The 19,857-nt window shown below is 40.4% G+C and overlaps 1 protein-coding gene across 3 annotated transcripts; it reads left to right on the top strand.

The window, feature by feature from the left end:
- The first annotated feature begins 302 nt into the window (after nt 1-302).
- On the top strand, nt 303-18,417 carry LOC145408468 (uncharacterized). Of its 3 annotated transcripts, none has more exons than XM_080279197.1 (14): nt 303-381; nt 4,919-5,097; nt 6,327-6,519; nt 7,906-8,001; nt 8,962-9,109; nt 9,803-9,946; nt 10,527-10,771; nt 11,062-11,176; nt 11,654-11,790; nt 12,501-12,643; nt 13,027-13,199; nt 13,719-13,824; nt 14,472-14,661; nt 15,983-16,110. In XM_080279197.1, exons 2-13 carry the CDS (start codon nt 4,934-4,936, stop codon nt 14,653-14,655), a joined length of 1,848 nt encoding a protein of 615 aa, XP_080135323.1. In that variant the 5' UTR covers nt 303-381; nt 4,919-4,933; the 3' UTR covers nt 14,656-14,661; nt 15,983-16,110. The 3 variants fall into 3 exon arrangements, with proteins under 3 accessions (XP_080135323.1, XP_080135324.1, XP_080135322.1); XM_080279198.1 differs by lacking the exon at nt 303-381 and adding an exon at nt 671-780; XM_080279196.1 differs by lacking the exons at nt 303-381; nt 4,919-5,097; nt 6,327-6,519; ... (7 more) ...; nt 13,027-13,199; nt 13,719-13,824 and having other exon boundaries at nt 14,543-14,661; nt 15,983-18,417.
- Nucleotides 18,418-19,857: the final 1,440 nt, after the last annotated feature.

Here is a 19,857-nt window from a genome sequence, read left to right as displayed (position 1 = left end):
CGTTTGTTGGCGCGTGAAATATGTATTTTTATGTATGGACCATAGTTACGGACGACTAATCCCAACGAGGAAGTATCATATCTCTGCTCGAATATGACAGGCTAGAATATATTTTTGCACAATTGATACACAAATAAATTTATACGATGAAACTTTCACCAAATACACTATATACAGATATACTTGCTGAAGATCAATATTTATGGCCATATTAATTTCACTTATTTTGACGATAAATATTTTGTTCATTCTTAATCATATGACAAGAGTTATTTTATACAATATGCAAACTGGCATCTTTGCTCTGCCTAACAAACAGACATACACACTGGATTGTTTTGCAAGACGGGGGAAGATAATTTCAGGTTTTTCGTATACAAAGTGAGTAGTATTCTCTTCAGTGACTGATCATGCCTCACCTGGAACGTGATAGAAGTGTAATTATTTAGTGTCAGAGAACAGAAGGTTATGTAATATATGAAGCCAAACAACTTATATGGCTAACATGTTGACGTTCTGGATTAAAAAAAGCAGAAATTTAAGGCGCTAGAGCTAATTTTGGTCCTTGCACTTCTCATTCACCATCAGTAATATTACTGAAGGTATAAAATTACGTTGTTATGTGCGTGAGGAGCCAGGATGAGGAAGAACCAGATCACAGCTGTTCCTACTCATGCACTCGTGATGGAGGACTTTTGACCCTTCAGCCTGTGGACATTATTCTTTATCCTTGCAACCTCCTGACAGCGTTAGATAAATTTGCAGTTCACGGAAGTCAAGGTTGTACTTTGGAATTACACCAAGCTAACATATCTTGAAATTGTTGTTGAAGCTTTTTACAGTATTTTATCATTCTGTACACTTCCTTTGCAAAACACCTTTTAGTATTTTGTAAAAATAAGGAGTGGTGGGGTGTCCAGGCCCTATCTCCATCCATTATCACATCAGTGTTAAAACTAAGGATGGGTTAGGTTACGTTTGGTGAATTCATTAGGATGGGTGACCGCCTGGGAACACCAGATGCTGTTGGCATCCCTACGTGTCAAGTGGGGTTGGTGGAGGATTAGTGCCCCTCCCTGTAAAATAATTAACTCTAAGCCATTGGCCACCCCGTCTGGGATACATGGCGTCTGGCAATGGATGGATGGATGGATGGATTTTCACATAAATGTAATAAAAGACAGGGGTTAGGTTACGTTTGGTGAATTCATTTTCACATAAATGTAATAAAAGACAGGGGTTAGGTTACGTTTGGTGAATTCATTTTCACATAAACGTAATGAAAGACAGAGATTGGAGCTAGAGAAGCTCTTTCACCAGTTAAAGTGTAGTATGTAAAGTGTATATAATGTGTACAGTATATAAATCTCTGCAGCCAGAGATGAGCAGCATGGAAAGCCACCATTAGGTGACCAAAGCTGGTGCATGCAAGTGTGTTGGAGCTTTTACACTCTCTATCTATTGCCAGATGCCTCAATCCCGTTTGGGGTGGCCACAAACAAATCGCCTCCACGTCACCCTGTCCCCCGCCATTTCCCTGCCCCGCTCCCAACTCACACCCCCCTCTCTCATATACCTCTCCACCCCATCCCTCCATCTCATCCTCGGCCTCCCCCTCCCTCTTCCCCTCTCCACCTCACTCACATACACTCTCTTCGTCAGTCTTTCACCCTCCATCCTCTCCACATGGCCAAACCACCTCAGTGTATTCCTCCTAACGCTTCCCATCACATCCACATCCACACCACAACACGCCTTTATATCCTCATTTGTCAGCCTGTCTCTCCATGTGACTTCACAGGCTCCTCTTAAATACCTCATTTCCATTGCTCTCACTCTTGACTTGTGTCCTTTCAACAACGTCCAAGCTTCACTTCCATACGTTAGAGTTGGTATCACAACACTGTTATGTAGTAACTTTTTCACTTCCATGCTCACTTCCTTGCTTCCCATCACTGCTTTCAAGGAACCAGCAACCTTTCTTCCCTGCTGCACCCTTTCAAGCACTTCACCCTCCAAACCTCCATCCTTACTCATCACATTACCCAAGTACTTAAACGTACTCACATTTTCCAATTCCTCACCATCCAACTTCGCTGTACATTCAATGACTTCACCTCTCTCAAAGACCATCACTTTACTCTTCTCTACCTTCATCTTTAGATTCCGTTTCTTACACACTCTCCGAAACTCATCCACCAAGCCTTGCAGCTCTCCTTCATCTTCACTCAACAACACAGTATCATCTGCAGACAGAAGTACAGGGAGTTTCCAAACACTACCCTCTCTCACCAGGGCTACTCCAACATCCACTACCCTACCTTGTACCTCTTTTATTACCCCATCCATATACAGATTGAACAACCGTGGAGACATGACACATCCCTGTTTCAACCCAACCTTCAAAGGGAAAAATTCACTCAGTTCACCATCCACACTCACTGCATCCTTAGCACCATCATACATACTCTTCACAGCATTCAACAACTTCCCATGTACTCCATATATTCTTAATACTTTCCACAATCCTTGTCTACCCACCCTGTCATGTGCTTTCTCCAAATCCATGAAAGCCGCATACAACTTCTTTCCCTTCTCTAGAAACTTTTTCACTAAAGATCTAAGAATGAATATCTGATCTACACAACCTCTTCCCTTCCTAAAGCCTCCCTGTTCTTCTCCAACTAATTCCTCTGTTCTTTCTCTAACTCTGTCAATAAGTATCCTACCATACACTTTTCCTATTATACTAAGAAGACAGATGCCCTTATGATTACTACACACTTCTTTTTCACCTTTTCCTTTGTACAAGGGAATAATTATACCTGACTTCCAATCCTCCGGGACTCTACCTTCATCCCAGGCCAATCTGCACATCTTCCACATCCATTCTACGACTATCTCTCCCCCATGCTTCAGCATTTCACCACACACTTCATCAATTCCTGGGGCTTTCCCCAATTTAACTTTCTTCATTGCTTCCACAGCTTCTATCCTACTGATTTCTTCCTGTCTTCTCACCTCCCTCCTCCTCCCAGCCATTCCCCAACCACTTATACTCGTATTCCTTCCATCTTCTATGTTCAACAATTCCTTGAAATGTTCTCTCCATCTTTTACACACAAATGAATAATATAAAGTTCATTATATGTCACATGTACTACTATGCAGAAAGAAATGGATAAGGTACGTCTGTGAGTTTAGATTACACATCTTTTGAAGTTGTGTCTCATTACATGTTAGTTAACAGGGTTGATCACCACCCTTGATAGTCATACCTCAAGAGTCAAATACCAGTAATTATTTCTGGTGGTAGCTGCTATATTTTTAAATTACTGGTATGAATATTTCCTGCTTTGAATTTCCTTTTGACTCATTTTGGCAAATAAAATTGAAAACTAGCATCAGGTGGTTAGTGTTTTGAGTCCTAACAATGCAGTTAGGCCTATGCCTTCATTTTTTGCCATCTGACAACTTGACTTAGCTTTGGATAGGTATTTTGATCAGGACGTGTTAGATATAGCCTTAATACCCCCCCTTGACCCATGCAGAAGGCCTTTCATAAGTTTAATTAAATTTATCAGGTTATAGCATGAGTATACTAAAGCAAATGTCAGCTGGTTTTGAGGGGTTAACTTCTAATGCATGTTATCAGCACACTGGTAGTACCACATGTATGTGATAACTGTGATAAGAATCTTTACTCTGGAAACATTTCTCAGGGTTCAGATAAGCACATAGACCCCCATGTGTTTCCTAACCCATTCGTATTATTGGGGTGTGAACAGTAAATCCTTGTTACAAGTACAATGTTAGTATGGTTTACTATCTATCTATCTATCTATATACCTAGGCTGCTTCCCCCAAGGAAAGGGAGGTAGCCGAGACAGGACGACTCACTCTCCATTTACTCATCCATTCAAACACATTCATTCGCATCTTAGCCTTTTTACAGTACAATATAATACTGCTTTAAGTGAAACAAGTTTAAGTGAGGCATCCTGTTGACTTATGACTTAGGTGTTAAAAGTTCACAAAAAATGTATACCATAGTTCAGAACTGCTTATACGGTAGTGAAGAATTTTAAATGAAGGCTGCCTGTATTTGCTTACTGTATTTATTTATTTATTTATTTAATTACTGGTATGTATTTTACCGTATGTTGTGTAAATTGTAATGTCTGACCTTTCTCACCAGCAGCACCCACCATAGAGATGAAAATGGATAGATATGTAGTTCTTACTGTACTATTATTTGTGCTTATATTTTGTAGTTCTTGTTGCTGTGGCAAATTTATGTGAAGCAAATACAGTCATATTTCTGAAGCATAAATATATTAAGCACATCTTCATTTTTGGCAAGAGGGATCATTGTGATAGCTAGTAATTTTTGGTGCCATAGATTTCTCATCAGGAAAGGAAAATGGTCTAATAGCTAATAACCAGTATAAAATGCCAAGTAAGTAAGTAGTAGACAAAAGATTACAGATATGAATTGTAGCCCTTTACTGATCATATAATCCAGACATTTTCTTTAGTATTTGGAGTGTACTGTACTTTTCTTAAGTCTGTGAGTACAGTTATGTTGTTGGTTGGTTTTCATCTAACAAAGCTAGGCCACTCCCACAAAGATTATACCTTACTAAGTTGCGTGTACATGAAATTTTATGAGCTTTAGTTATGATGTAGTAATGAACCCCCATAGTTACTAGTTAAAAGACTTCCATCTTTGCTGTCTTCAGCCATCAGCCAGGTTGGAAATGGTTTGGGATCTTTGTCAAGTGAGAGTAAGTGTATTGTAGCTCTAAGGTGTGAAGGATAAAGGACATACAAAGCATACTGCAGCTTAGCAGTTAACTGCTGTTGGACTTGCCTTTTTCACATACCAGTACTGTAATGATTGACTTGCCACCAACAGCACCTACAAGTATAGATGACGTCGGTGATCAGCGAACAGATCGGTGTGAGTTCAGTGGCTGCGACAGATGGGCTGGACGTGACTCAGGGGGAGGATGCGCTTGAACAGGCTGTGGGAGACAAAGTAAACAAATCCTCTGATGCATCTCAAGTGTCCACCACCACTGAGTCTCTTAACAGGTTAGTCACTTAAATAAATACAGTAAATCCTTCAGTGTACGGTAGCCAGTTCTCACCTGACAACCATACTCTTTCCACTTTAATACTGTATGGATAAAATTGGCATCTCTCCTCACCTGATAACTATATTCTGTTCACTTTATTATGGACAGAATTGGCACCTTTCAAATGTCAGTGCTAAATTGTAACGAGATAAACACTATAGTCGTGACGTGCGACTCTGAGGTTGTTATTATCGTGCCCTGGCAATCTACCATTGAAAAGTGCGTCTTATTTCGTGTATAATATGAGATGCGTGTGATTCATGTATAATATGTTCGTGTATAATAATATTCGAGTATAATATATTCGTGCATAATAATATGATACATAATCAGGTGTACCATACGTGCTCCCTACGTCTCAACAAGTGGGTTGGTGGAGGGTTGGTGCCCCTCCCTGTAAAACAACTAACTCAGTGTCAAGTGGCCACCCTTTACGGGACTATGGTGTCTGGCAACAGATAGATAGATAGAGACTTTTGAATGGTAGGTTGCTAGGGTACGATAATGACAACCTCAAAGTCATGCGCCGCGACTATAGTGTGGTCTGTAAATAGTGCTCCACCAGAGACTCACCTGAAGGTATTATACAGTATGTGTTGTGTGGATGGCTTAGTCTCCTGGTGTGGGTGGGGATGTGACAGTGGGAGTAGGAAATTAACATATGATCCAAAATAGACATTCATAATATAGGGTGAGCCATCCCCGCAACACAAAAAATTTCTTGGTGGAGTGGAAGATTATGTATGAACCACTCTATATCACTAAGAAATGCTGTTCGGTATTTGATTTATATTTCGTGTTGATAAATGAATTCTTACTGTATTATTTTGTTGATAAGGACTTAGCTACTGTATTCTGTATATATGTAGTTTGTGTTATTAATGAGATGTTAGCCTTATTTGTGTTTATATGAGGACACAACTTAGTTTATATTTTAATTATGTAGATGCCTCTGAGATGAATTCAGACTTCCAGGGGCTTGAATGGTGAGTGAATGACAGTGTGGCCCATTCAGCTGAGAAGACTAGTTAGTTACCCCCCCCCTCATTTTTTTTTTTTCTTTTTCTTTTTCCCCTGGAACCTGCCTTAACCAATTTAGGAGTAAGAAAAAAGGTATGGATGATGATGATTATTAATGTTATTAAATTGATGGCTTTGCAATACCATATTTGTTGTTTTCTCTAGTGTTGGCAGTGATAGTATGGACACGTCACTGACCTCCACCAGCGAGTCAGCCGCACAGTCTCCTGATTCAGCCATAGGAGGGACCCCGGACTCCACCCCCACCTCCTCCCCAGAGAAGGAGGACCCCGCCATCATCCCCAAGAAGGCAGAAATGAACAGCACGCGGGAAACTCCAGCTCGGATAGAGGAACAGGTACAGCATTTTGTTTCAGATTACCCATGTAACACCAAGATGTCTGTTTTTGCATTGCTGAGTGTGCCATCTGATAATTACCAGTATAACTTTGGACTAACCTTTCACTGGGCCAGGAAACTGACTCCTTTTTATTTTATTCTTTTTTATTCTATTTTTTCCCCTCCCTGACCATTGATCTCCCAGTAGGGCTGGTTGGGTAGATGAAGAGGTAGTTTTTTTTTTTTAGTTGACCTTTTCTGTACAAGGATATCCATTTTTGCTTTACTTTTCCTACCATCTGATGATTACCATTTTAACTTGAGGGAGTCCTACCTTGGATAGAACAGATATTATTTACCTTATTGCTCAAGGTTAGGTTACTCAATCCCGACTTTTAAAACAAAAACAGCCAGTCACTCAACCCTGAATGGCATTATGTGGGCAGTAATCCTCAACCAACCCTTGGATGTAAACTTTCATGAACCATATCCAATTCAGAGTACCTTAACCCACTAGACCACCAACTGCAGCTCCCAGTATTATGGTTCTCTCAGCAACTTGGTAATGAAGGTAATGGGTCAGGCTCATACTCCCATTAGTCACATCTTTCATGTTTTGCTTCCATTTGGTGATTTAAGTGACTCAGGTTTTATGTCTAGCACCATTCATTACTGCGAAGTGGTAGGGGAGGACGCTCACCATCCACTTACTCAGTGTAGTGCTGCTCTCGGGTGACTACCATTTCCTCTCTTTCTTCCTTCTTTCCTTCCACCCTCTTCTGTCTTTCTTTCCTTCACTGTTTCCTCTTCCATGTGCCTGTGGATGACTCTGCACTTCCTCTTCTGTCTTTTCTTCCTTCATTCTTTCCTCTTCCTTCTGCCTATGGGTGACTACACTGAGTGACGTCAAATGATTGCTTGTACACCAGGAAACTGTTTAATACACTGGGCAGTAACCATATAACCAGATTATGGCACCTGGTGGTTTACTGGGTAATTAAGGTGCTCCAATCGGCTTGAGCTTGTGTAGGTTTATATTCAAAGGATGGTTGGGGTTTATTGCTCACTAAATGCCACTCGGATGAGTGGGACTGTTCACTGTCATCTTAAATGTCAGGACCAACTTGCCTAGCCCTGGGCTGCTATGCTCCTCATGGGGCAACACAGGCTTAGATGATGTTGAGGATGACCAATATATATATATATATTTTTTTTTTTCTCCATGTCACTGCCCGACTATGAGTTAGGAGAGACCAGGTGATAATTAGGATTGTAGGATACTCTCTCTCTCTCTCTCTCTCTCTCTCATGCCAAACAGTTACCGTAATATTATTAGGCATAGGAGAGATTTCTATTAATGAGTGGGATATGGTATTTATTAATTTTATATATTTATTTATTGCAGCCTAAGCTTCAGAACCAGAATGAAAAAGTGAAGTCACCAGAGAATGACATGTTGCCATCACCTTCGAGTCAAGCATCGTCACTACACGAGGTGGAGGTAAGGTATATTCCATCTTCACATCCATACCGTCCAGTCTGCCTTCAAGGATGCTGTTAACCCTTTCCATCTAGGTGGCCTCCTTTATTAGCATAGTCTTTGTCATCAAGCTGTTTTATTCATCATTGGCCTCTCATGTTGAGATGTTTGGGCGTGTTGAGAGGATGGAAGACAACAGTTTGGTGAAGAATGTGAGAGATTTGAACATTGGGGGTAGGGTTGCTAGAGGCACACCAAAAACGTCCTGGGATGATATCATAGAGTGTGACCTCAGGGATCAGACAATAAAAGATCTGGGATGATATCATTGAGTGTGACCTCAGGGATAAGGGACTGAATAGGGAGGCTGCCAGAGACTGTGCAGCATGGAGAGTCACCATTAGGTGACCAAGGTCGACGCATGCAAGCATGTTGGAATCTTTATAAATGAACAAAAATAACAATATTAATACTGTATTGATATGGTCTTTTGTTTCTGTAAAACACCAGTTCTTCCTAAGGAATTCATTAATGCTTGAAACACATTTATACCTCTATTCAATAATGTCTTCTCAAGAAGAGAAAGACTTTGAGCTTTTCCATAAAATATTCAAGGAAAGACAAGTGTCCCATAGATAACAGTAAATCAATTATACCTGTGTATGATGGGGGCTGTGTATGAACTTTTCAGGTAACAGTGCATCTTTTGTAGGTAATTTTTGTGTAGTTAATGTGGACCTCCAAATTTCAACCTACAACTGTTCAAGTCTAATTGTTACAGATATTTTATGAACAGAGGATACCAGTAATCTGGTGTATGGATTTTTTTTTTTACCCATTTGTTTTTCCATCCTCCGTTCTGTTATTTAAAAAAAAAAAAAAAAAAAAAGGTTGCAGAAATGAATGGCAAAAATAAAAAGCAAAATATTAGCTACAAGGAATTTGTGTAATATAATTGAGTGATGCTTTGTCTTCCACCAGAGTTCATTGGATGTAAGAGCAGGTGACCGACTGAACGAGGATGGGTATGACGAGGATGATGAAGGGGAGGATGGAGAAGAGGATGACTCCCTAAGTGACCCAGAGCTGGTGGTTTCAGGTCAGATGCAGTTCTCTCTGGCACAGAAATGTAAGTCTAGCTACAGACTCGCCGCTTTTCTCTCCTTCTCTCTAATTCATGAGTCAAACTGCTTGGTCATTATGTGTGCAGCTGGTTAACTCTGGAACTGTCATCCTCAGTCTGTCATTCCCACTGTGTGTAACCTCTTTGTCCACACATATTGAAAGGAACAGATGTTGAACTAGGCTTTTTTCTTTTCATTTCCATCAGGAAGGAATGATTTTTGCAAGTTTTAAATATTGGTTTCGTACTCTTACACACACACAAAAAAAAAAAGAAAAAGAAAGAAAGAAAGAAAATGCCATTTCATATTTCACCAAGAGGTAACTGGAGGTTATTAGATCATGTATTGCCATCAGGAATAAAGTAGGCTGATTATCTACCCTGAAGTATATTAGATGTAAGTAATCTAGCCATGAGCTGCTTTACCTTAGATAGCGGTACTCTGAATGGACGTGTAGTGTATTTCAGATGGCACTCTGAGAATTGCACTTGTTTTGCTTTTATTATCATTGGATCTCACCCACCTTATATAATAATGTGATGCTGAGTAGGGATGATGGTGATGAGGATGATGATAGTACTGTAGTGATAATGATGGCAGTGATAATAGTGATGATATGATGATGATGTGATAATGCTGTAGTGAGAATGATGGTAATAATTAAAGTGATAATAATGTTGATGATTACTTATCTCCAGCCAGTCACAATGTGAATGAGGCAGCCAGCACTGAGAAAGACAGTCAAGAAGGCCCTGGTGAGGTCACAGCATCCCTGCCAGAGTCAGGTCAGGGGGTCAGCATACAGGTCAACAGCCAAGTCACCGGCTTGTTGCTCAAGGATGGTAAGGAAGAGCAACACAAGTGCAGATAATCCTTGTTTATAGTTGTATTATTCAGATATTTTTCATTAATAAATATTTTAATCTACTTCCATCTTCATGTCTATCTGTATGGAGCCAGATGCCTTAATCCTGTAAGGGGTGGCCACAAACAAATCTCCTCCATTTCATTCTCCTCTATCAGGCTGCCCTTTCTGCAGCCCACACACCCTTCTCTCATAAGTCTCTCCACCCTATATAACCATCTCATGCTAGTTTACTTTTTTCTCTGTTTGCTTCTCTTTTATTCTAATGTGTCACTACCATCACCACACCTGAGTAGTCCATCGCAAGAGTGATGACGAGGGCAATGATGACCACAACCAAGTCAGCTCCGTGGTCCCTTTACCACCAAATGCCACCCCACACTCCAAGCTTCTATAGGGGTCCCAGTTTAATCTGTTGTACTGTATTCTCATTCACGCTCTTTTCCTTTTTTATTTTACCCTTTTTATCTTATTCTGTTTTACTGTTTTATTAAAATTTTTCACCTTTATTCTGTTTTTCTCATTTATTTTTCTTTGGTCTTTTTTCCATCATTCAGGTAGTCCATCAGGATGCGAGAGTGACGTAGAGGACAATGATGATGATGACCAAACCAGCTCAGTGGCCCCTTCACCGCCAAACGTTACCCCGGCCCCAAAGCCTCTGCACGGATCCCCAAACCGCATCCCGTCCTCCGTGAAGTTGCCTGATACTGTCACACGGCTGGACACACCCCACGGCAGTTCAGTGTTCCTTGTGGGCACCGCGCATTTCTCAAGAGAGAGCCAGGAGGATGTGGCTGAGGTGAGACATTGTTGAGAGAGAAACAGAGAGAGAGAATGTGTGTGTGTGTGTGTGTGTGTGTGTGTGTGTGTGTGCATACATCTTTTTCCACACAGGCTTGTATAACTCACAGCAGTTGGTGTTCCTGATGAGCACCACACAGTTAGTTTGGGACTATAATTTTTTGTACCGGGTACTGTTTCAGGTAGGTAGGATGATGATGATGATGATGATGACATTGGAAAGAGGATGATGATGATGATGATGACAGTGGAAGTACTGTAGGATGATGATAATGATTTTTTCCACAGACAATCCGCACAGTGAAACCTGACATCGTTGTAGTGGAATTGTGTAAAGCTCGAACTGCCATATTGCAGCTGGATGAAGAGACCATACTTCAGGAATCTCGCAGTCTTGATTTCAGTTAGTACACTTCCATTTTATAGATTGATGTTTACTGGTTCATTTTTTTTTTTCCCTAGTGTCTAATTCTGCAGTAAACTGAGTCTTTGGTATGTTACTCCTGTTAAATAGTCTATACTTTCCTATTGGAAAGTAATTAGATGGTTTTCACACATGGCTTTGTTTCCAGTCCATAGAAAACATAAATTCAGCCATGGTCAGCCTCAGTAGGAGGATGTTTTAAGAGGAAGCTTGGTATCATTTGACTGATTGACTTGTTGAAGTCGGTTCTTCAGTACTAAAATTTATTAAAAGAAAGGAGACATCATAAAAGGAATTGGTTAAAGTCCCATTGCAACCTTTAAAGCTGATGTACCAGTTTTTCTTGATTTACAGTATCAGTTGTATGGAACAAGGTGTGAATACATCTCTCATATACAGTGTGGCTGCAGTGTACTTTACTTTTTTCTAATGTTAATCACTTCTCACCTTTTACAGAAAAGATGCAGATGATAATACGGCAGCATGGGAAGATACAAGGCGTCCTGTACCTGCTGTTACTCTCCGTCTCAGCACATATCACCAAACAGCTGGGAATGGCACCAGGTGGGGAGTTTCGAACAGCATTTGCTGAGGTGAGTACATGCACAGATCTCATCCATAAGCCAAAATTGTGTGCATTCATTTCAAGGACAGTTTTAAACTATATTTCATTATTACTTTCTTCAGATAATTAAACAGTATCTAGTTTGGAAGAGATTTCTAGACCAGAGGTGTTTGATAGCCTTCATTAACTCACCCTGTTCAAGAGCTCTATCATGAACTAAGTAAAAACATCTGAAAGTGACTTGAGTGAAGGAAAAAATATGATGTCTGATCCAGAGGGTAAATATTTCCTTCATTCAGTCATCCTATTCTAAACTTTGTGTTCTGTAATTTGAAGTCAGACTGTGGAGTGTCCTGCCCAAAATTTTTCTGCTTGTCTTTAGTAGGGAAGGCAGTCAGTTATTTATCCTTGAATGTCATTTCAGGAGCAACAAACAGTAGTAACCCAATGCACTTAAGTAGGGTACTTTGACATCTTCAGGAGAGAGTGTGATGATGTTAGAGATGATAGGGTGAGAAAGTGGTGGTGATGATGACAAGAGTGAGAAAGAGGTGGTGGTGGTGAAAAGGGGTGATGATGAAAAGAATAAGAGAGTTGGTGATGATGATGATAGTGTGTGTGTGTGTGTGTGTGTATATGATAACAAGGGTGAGAATAAAGTGACGATAGTGATAAAGAGAAATATAATAACAGTGCTAATAGAGGAAGATAAAATTACAATACACAATATTATTACAGGCTCGGCGATCTTCCCCTGGTTGCCTGATCCAGCTGGGTGACCGTCCAATTCAAGTAACCCTCTCACGCGCCCTCGCCTCCCTCTCACTGTGGCACAAGCTCAAACTCACCTGGCATATCCTCACGTCAAAGGAGCCCATCAGGTTCGTGGCAGTGTACCATACTTGGAAATGCCCCTCTGTACAGTGACGTCACTTTGGCAGCTTCACTCTATGGATGTAGTTTTTATTTTTTGTTCCTACCTGTACCTCCCACTGTCATTTTTTCTTGCACTCTGGACCTGACTTCACCTAAGAGATCCTTTAAAAAATAGAGCAGCCATCAGCCAGAGATATTGCTTGAGATAGATCAGCTGTCAGGTGACCAAGGCTTGTCCATATAAGCACAGCCAAGACATGTAATAACGTACCGTAGCTGTAAAATTGTTAAAGACTCTTCAAGGGAAAAGATTCGAAGCAGTCTCCATTAAACTCATCAGTGTGCCTCGGTAGATACAAAAATAAATTGCTCGTACCCTCCCCAACAGCAAGGAGGAGGTTGAGAAGTGCAAGCAGCGGGACTTCATAGAGGAGATGCTGGCAGAGATGACCGGTCAGTTCCCAGCCATCAGTGAGGTGTTTGTCAAAGAACGGGACCTGTACCTGTGTCGCTCCCTCCAGGCCGCAGCTCAGCCTGGACCAAACCCCCTTTCACCCTCAGGTATATTTTATTCTTGCTGTCTTGAAATACTTCTACACACCCTAGTTTCTCCTATAATTTTTTCTCTTTCTCTCTCTCTCTCTCTCTCTCTCTCTCTCCAAATCCTGCCATACCCCATGCAACAGTGGGAAAAGAGGTTTGTATGATGATGATGCTGATGGTAAGAGAAATTCAAGAGAATATCCATTTAACTTCTCTCATAACTACTGGTAATGTGTCCTTCAGGGCTGCATTTTCTTTGCATTATCATCACTTATTGGTAATACTGTTCTTTCATGTTATAAGTCAGTTTGTATGACATTCTTTTTTGTTATAAACCCTTTCAGTAGACTGTAATTATATCCATTTTTTTTTTTTTTTTGGGGGGGGGGTTCATTTTGGTACACTCTAAGAGGATTTTATGCAGCTTACCCAAGATGTTTTGAATTGGAGGGGTCAGATGTAGCTCATTGTTTTAAGGGGAAATGGCAATTATTTATTTATTTTTTTCTCTCATGTTCATTTTTGTCATCTCAGCAGGCATAACATCAAAGGTGGTGGTGGGTGTTGTGGGTATCGGTCATGTTCCCGGCATTGTGGAGCACTGGGGCAAGGTCACAGATGCTGATATTGCACCCATCATGAGGTCAGTTGCAAGTTCAGTGTCATCGACTTTGTTGTTGTTATGTTTGTTGCTGTTACCGTTGTCATTGTCGTGGTTATTCATCATCAACTTTATCATCGTCACGGTCATTATTATTACTACGGTATTATTATTATTATGATTATTATTATTCCGTAGGCTTGAATGATGAGTAAATGGAAGCTTGGCCCATTAAATTGGGCAGACTTAGGCTGTCTAGACATTGCTACTCCCCACCTTGCCCTAGGGTGGGAAACGAGGTCTGGGTGATGATGATTATTATTATTACAGTATTATGATTATGATTATTATTATTTTCACTCATCTTAAATCACTCTCATCTTAAATGTCAGGACCAGCTGCCTAGCCCCGGGCTCCTACGCTCCTCATGGGGCAACGTAGGATTGGATGATGGATGGATGGAATTATTATTATTATTATTATTATTATTATTACCTTCATCATCTCTCTCTATCAGTGGTAGCCAGTGACTGAATGTCATAATAAGTTTCAGATGTTTTATCCTATTTTCATTTTATCAAGTTTGTTTTTTTATTGCCCACCGCACCCTATCTCACATAATTCTTCATAGGGAAAAGAGGTCTTGATTATGAGATGATTAATGATATTAATGGTCATTATTTCAACAGGATTCCTCCACCTAGTCTGTCCAGCAAGCTACTGAAGGCAGGGTTAAGGGTATCAATGTATGGCTTCATCGGTTATGGTATCTACAAATGTCTTCCAGGCTCGGCAAAGTCATCACTCCACACCACTGTTCAGTCCATTTTTAATTCAGCCTCTACTTTTGTACCAATACCATGGCGGAAATGAACACAGGTGAGGTTATAGTAGAACTGCAAAAATGTTATGACTCGTACTTGACCCTTCTTCAGTATGAGGTCATTCATCCTTCATTCATCATCCAATCCTTCTCGTTGCCCCGTGAGGAGCTTAGGAGCCCGGGGCTAGGCAGGTTGTTTCTGACATTTAAGATGAGAGTGACCAGACTCACACATCCCTGAGTGACATTACGTGAGCAATAAACCCCAACCATCCCTTGGATATAAACCTTCACCGGCTCAGTCCGATTGGAGTGCGTAATTACCCACTAAACCACCAGGCACCAGAATTTGGTTATATGGTTACTACCTAGCATGGTAAATGGTTTCCTGGTGTACAGGAATCCACTTGGCATGTCACTCAGTGTAGAGTCACCCACAGGCAGAAGGAAGGGGAAAGAATGAAGGAAAGAAAGACAGAAGAGGGAGTGTAAATTCACCTGTAGGCAGAAGATGAGGATAGAATGAAGGAATGAAAGACAGAAGAGGATGGAAGGAAAGAAGGATGGAGGAGAGGAAAGGGCAGACACCCGAGAGCAGCACTACATCGTGTGGGTGGATGGTGAGCGCCCCCACCGACCACAATGTATGAGGTCATCATTTGTATTTATTTTATTTATTTGTATTGTTTTATGCTTCTAAGAGACAGTCATAACCATTTAGGAAGGATCTTAGGCAATGAAGGGATGATGGCTATATATAACCCCACCAGGTTAAAAAGTTTGTCCACAGCTGCATAAAACAATCTGGTGATTATCATATTATAATAAAATATATCATTGGATATAATTGGGAAATATCATGATTGTCTTATATTTTGTGTCTTGAAAGTTTAACACCTCATCACCCATGGCAGAAATATATATAGCTGTGTTGTGGGATGATTTACCGTGGAATGACTTGTGGGATATTGCTTACCTCGTGGAAACTGATGGCATGTTTTACCATTTGTTCTTCCTATCACCTGGCAGTTTAGTTCATCATAGAAGAAACGTTTCAAACTGGAGGGGTTAGATATGGCCCTCATAAATGTCAGGGGACTTCCCAAGCTAAGTATAATCATCTGACGGTAGCAAAAGTAAACTTTATAGTGTAATATGTACTGTAAATAGACTGAAGGGATCAGTAATGAAAGTATTATTATTCATATCCTCACCCCCCCCTTTTTTTTTTTTTCATTTTTTTTTTTCTTTCTTGCATTAGACCCATATACCATGAAGGGAATAATCTGTGATTGGCTGTTTTAGTACTGTATGTAACTATTGTACAATAATGTTTTATTGGCAACATTGAGATAATGCGTTGATTATTTACAACAGAATTTCAAGATACATCAGTGACAGGTAAGAATGTGAAAGTAACGGATGATATCAAAGACTCATCTCCACGCGAGGCAACGGAAGGCATGAAGAGTAGAAAAAGAACGGAGAGTAACAAAGGAATGGAGAATGATGAAGGAATGGAGAACAGTCCCCAAGTTGAGACTAAGGAGTGTTGTAAGTCCATCCATTGTGTCTGTCCACAGTCCTTTAGCTCAAGTGAGTGGGTGGGATCCAAACATGTTGTGAATGAGATGAGAAAATTTGTGGATAATATGAGAAAGAAAGATGAAGTAAATGACAGACAGTTGAGAATGCAGAATGAATTAAAGTGTTGTATGGACATGGATTGTGTTGAAAGTGAGTGGGTTAGATCGAAAGATGCAGTGAATGAGGAGAAAAAGTCTGTATATAACCCAAGATGTAAAAAGGATGAAAAAAGTGTACGAAAGATGTGTGTCAAAAGTGAATTCTCGCATTGCGTCTGCATGGAGAATGATGGCATGAAAATTGAGAGATTAAGCAAGAGGGTGAGATCCAAAGGTGTTGCAAGTGAGGAGAAAAATTCTGTCCATGACCTAAGAAAGAAAAAAGTTGAAATGATTGAGACAGACCTGGTGAGTGTTATGAAGAGTGAATTTAAGCCTAGTACATGCATGAACATTGATGATACAGAAGGAGAATTAAGTACAATTACAACAGTGTCTGAAAGAGAAAAAGTTAGTCAGGAAACTGAGCACTGTACTGAAAATTATCATGTACAGTCCACTTTTATATTTCATGCTGTTCATCAAAGGTCTGTTAAGTCAGGTAACAGTGACATTTGTACAGATATGAATGCCAGGAGTAGCTGTGAGGGAGAAAGATTGACAACAGATGAGAGTCAGCTTGTAGAACATGACGTGGAAGAGAATATAATGCCTCCACATAGACGTAATATTCCTGTGCCAGGTTATGATCATACTATTATTCCTTGTGCTTCTGCATTATATCATGTACCAGGTAAATGTTACGGAGATTGCATTGCTGACCGTGAGGTAGTTGATGAGTCTGAGAAGAAAAAGCTAAGCATGGGTGTGAAAGATAAAAATGCTTTAAAAAATTATAGCAAGAAGAGAAAATTGGATGTGAATGTAACTGATATGAATGATGATGGTAGTGGTGGTGATGGTGATGAAGTAAATGGCAAAAGTGCAAATATACTGAGTGCAAGTCAGGGTGAGGATGAGTACGAACATGTGTCAGCCGGCCTAGTGTACGTGGAGACATCATTCCCTGGTACGGGGTTGAATCAGGAAGAGTTCAATCAGGACATGTTAAGAGGATGTACGTGTAGTGGTGTTTGTAGCTTGGATTGCACTTGTTCCCGCCTTCATGGCCCACCGTACATTCAAGGAAGGCTTGTACCAGACCACAAGTCTCGGCCCCTGTTTGAATGCAATGATAGCTGCTCCTGTGGGGATGCTTGTGGCAGTCGGCTTGCTCAGAGGGGACCCATAAAGGATCTTCAGATAGTACGAATCCCAGGCAAGGGATATGGCATTAGGACTTCCCAGTTCATCCCCAAACATTCATTTGTATGTGAGTATGCCGGGGAACTGATCAGCAGGGAGGAAGCACATAGACGATTTATTCAGCAGGCTGATGATGACTGCAATTACATTCTAGTCCTAAGGGAGCATACAATTGGCCAGTTGAAGGAGCCCCAACTCACCATAATTGACCCAACTGTCGCTGGAAATATTGGCCGTTACATCAACCACTCCTGTGACCCGAATCTGATGGTTGTCCCACTCAGAATCAACAACCTCGTCCCTCATGCTGCTTTGTTTGCGATAAGGGATATATTCCCGGGGCAGGAACTTTGCTATGATTATGGTGATGGGCAAAGTGATGATGAAATATTGGAACCTTGGCAGTTTGTTGGAGTATTGGAGTCGGAAAGTAAATCAGATCTTAATGAGTCAGATAAAACAAAAAGCCCAGATAATATGCCCCTATTTTATGCTGAAAAAAGGGAAACTGGACTCTGTGATTATGCTTATGGGGAAAATGGTGATGGCTTGTTGGAATCTGAAAGTACATCAGATCTTAATGAGTCAGGTAAAGCAAAAAGCCCAGATAATTTGCCTCCATTTCATTCTAAAAAAAGGAAAACCCAGCTTGATTGTGGTGATGGGGTAAATAATGATGGAGTATTGGAACCTGAAAGTACAGTTAACTTTGATGGGTCAGGTAATGCAGAAAAGCCAGATAATTTGCCACTTTCATTTCATGGCACAGAAATGAAAACTGGAATTTACAGAATGCCAGACAGCATTGCATTAAGCTCAAGAAACGCCAAGAAGCTGAAGCCATGTTTGTGTAATGCTAGCAATTGTAGAGGTTTTTTGCCGTCGAATGGAATGTTACTTCACTGATTTAGATATTTGATTTGTTTTTGAGGATAATCAACATTTCACAAGTTTTAATAGCCGTTACTTTTGTTGTGTAACAGTGAAATTACTTTATATATTTAAGTTAAAGGTTACAGAGTTAAGTGTGTGGTCCAACTGTATAGGATTTCCATTACAGTATAAAAGAAATTTGTAACTTATATATTTGGCATACACACACAATCATGTTGCAGCTCAGTACAGTCCTCAAATTTTGCACCATACTTGGTGATCTGTACAGTAAATCCTCCCTTACCTTTGTCGGTGTGTTCCCCAAATCTGCCTCATTTAAGGGAAGCTGCTCAGAATGAGGTTTAGGTTTGGTCAGGAAGGGTTACCATCTCAGATTTTAACCCCCACCAGGCCAGCCCCATGAGAGTCTTGTTATTGGAAGCTCAGTGTTTTGGTTAAACCAGAAAAGAAAATTAATAAAAATAAAAATAAATAGATGTACTGTCTATCCAGTGATGCCTTTCTAATTTCATTTTTGCTACCTCCAGACAATTTTATTCAGCTGAGGGGAAACACTTTGACGGGGAAGAGATGGATATAGCTTTGATTAACCCCACCAAGTACTAGATGCAGGAGCTTCACAGCCATTCAGTCAGTGCCATTGGTGTTGGTGGGTGATTTTACATGGGATGGTGTGAAGGATGGTTTGGTGAGTTAGGTGGCTTGATGTGGTATGGTGTTGTGTGATGTGGCTGTTTAAGCACACCACCATGTCAAAAAAAATTATATCAAAAGACTGGCAAACAGACCTGCCACTACAGGTGTTTCTGCATCTATTAAAAAAAAAAAAAAAATACGGTATATGTATCACTTACTGAATGTCAGTAATTAAATGACTTTAGATTAAACAGCTGTGGGGAGTGGCTGTATTGTAGCTGTGCAGTATTGTGTGTGGTGATGGGGAGGATGCCTTCACTTGATGGCATCTTTATGGCCAAACTGTGGACCTTGCTGCTTGTACAAACGTCCCTCACTTCTCTCCTTCTACCCCAAAAAGAGAATAGTACAGTACACTGCATGAGAACACCACCAGTCTGCAGGCTACTAGGTTCACATTTTCAGATGAACCTGAGGCTACAATTGCTGCAGCTACTAGTACTGTGTATGGTATGAATTATTTCAGTGACTTGACAGAAGTTTTTCCTTATAAACGATACAATATATTATATTCCATGTGTTTCAGTACAATTCATATGCTTCATTTTCACTAGTGTTGATGCTTATGATGCATGGTATTAATCCAGTAGCAATATTTTTAGTATTTCATTAGGCAGTGTTGTACTTGCAGTTTGACAAGCGTGCCTGTTAGTAGGTTGCATATGTAATCTGTTTTACGTTTCCATGGTCCAGATTCTCATTGGTTAAGGAAACTCCCTAACGCCTCTTCCTTAGCGATTTATTTTTAGGTATGGCTAGTTAATATCTGTA

The sequence above is a fragment of the Coenobita brevimanus genome, chromosome 77 (assembly GCF_032717465.1).
Source record: "Coenobita brevimanus isolate Jiangsu-jjx chromosome 77, ASM3271746v2, whole genome shotgun sequence".
Taxonomy (NCBI): Eukaryota; Metazoa; Arthropoda; class Malacostraca; order Decapoda; family Coenobitidae; genus Coenobita; species Coenobita brevimanus.
The sequence above is the reverse complement of the archived record's forward strand: the minus strand, read 5'-3'. Positions and strand labels throughout refer to the sequence as shown.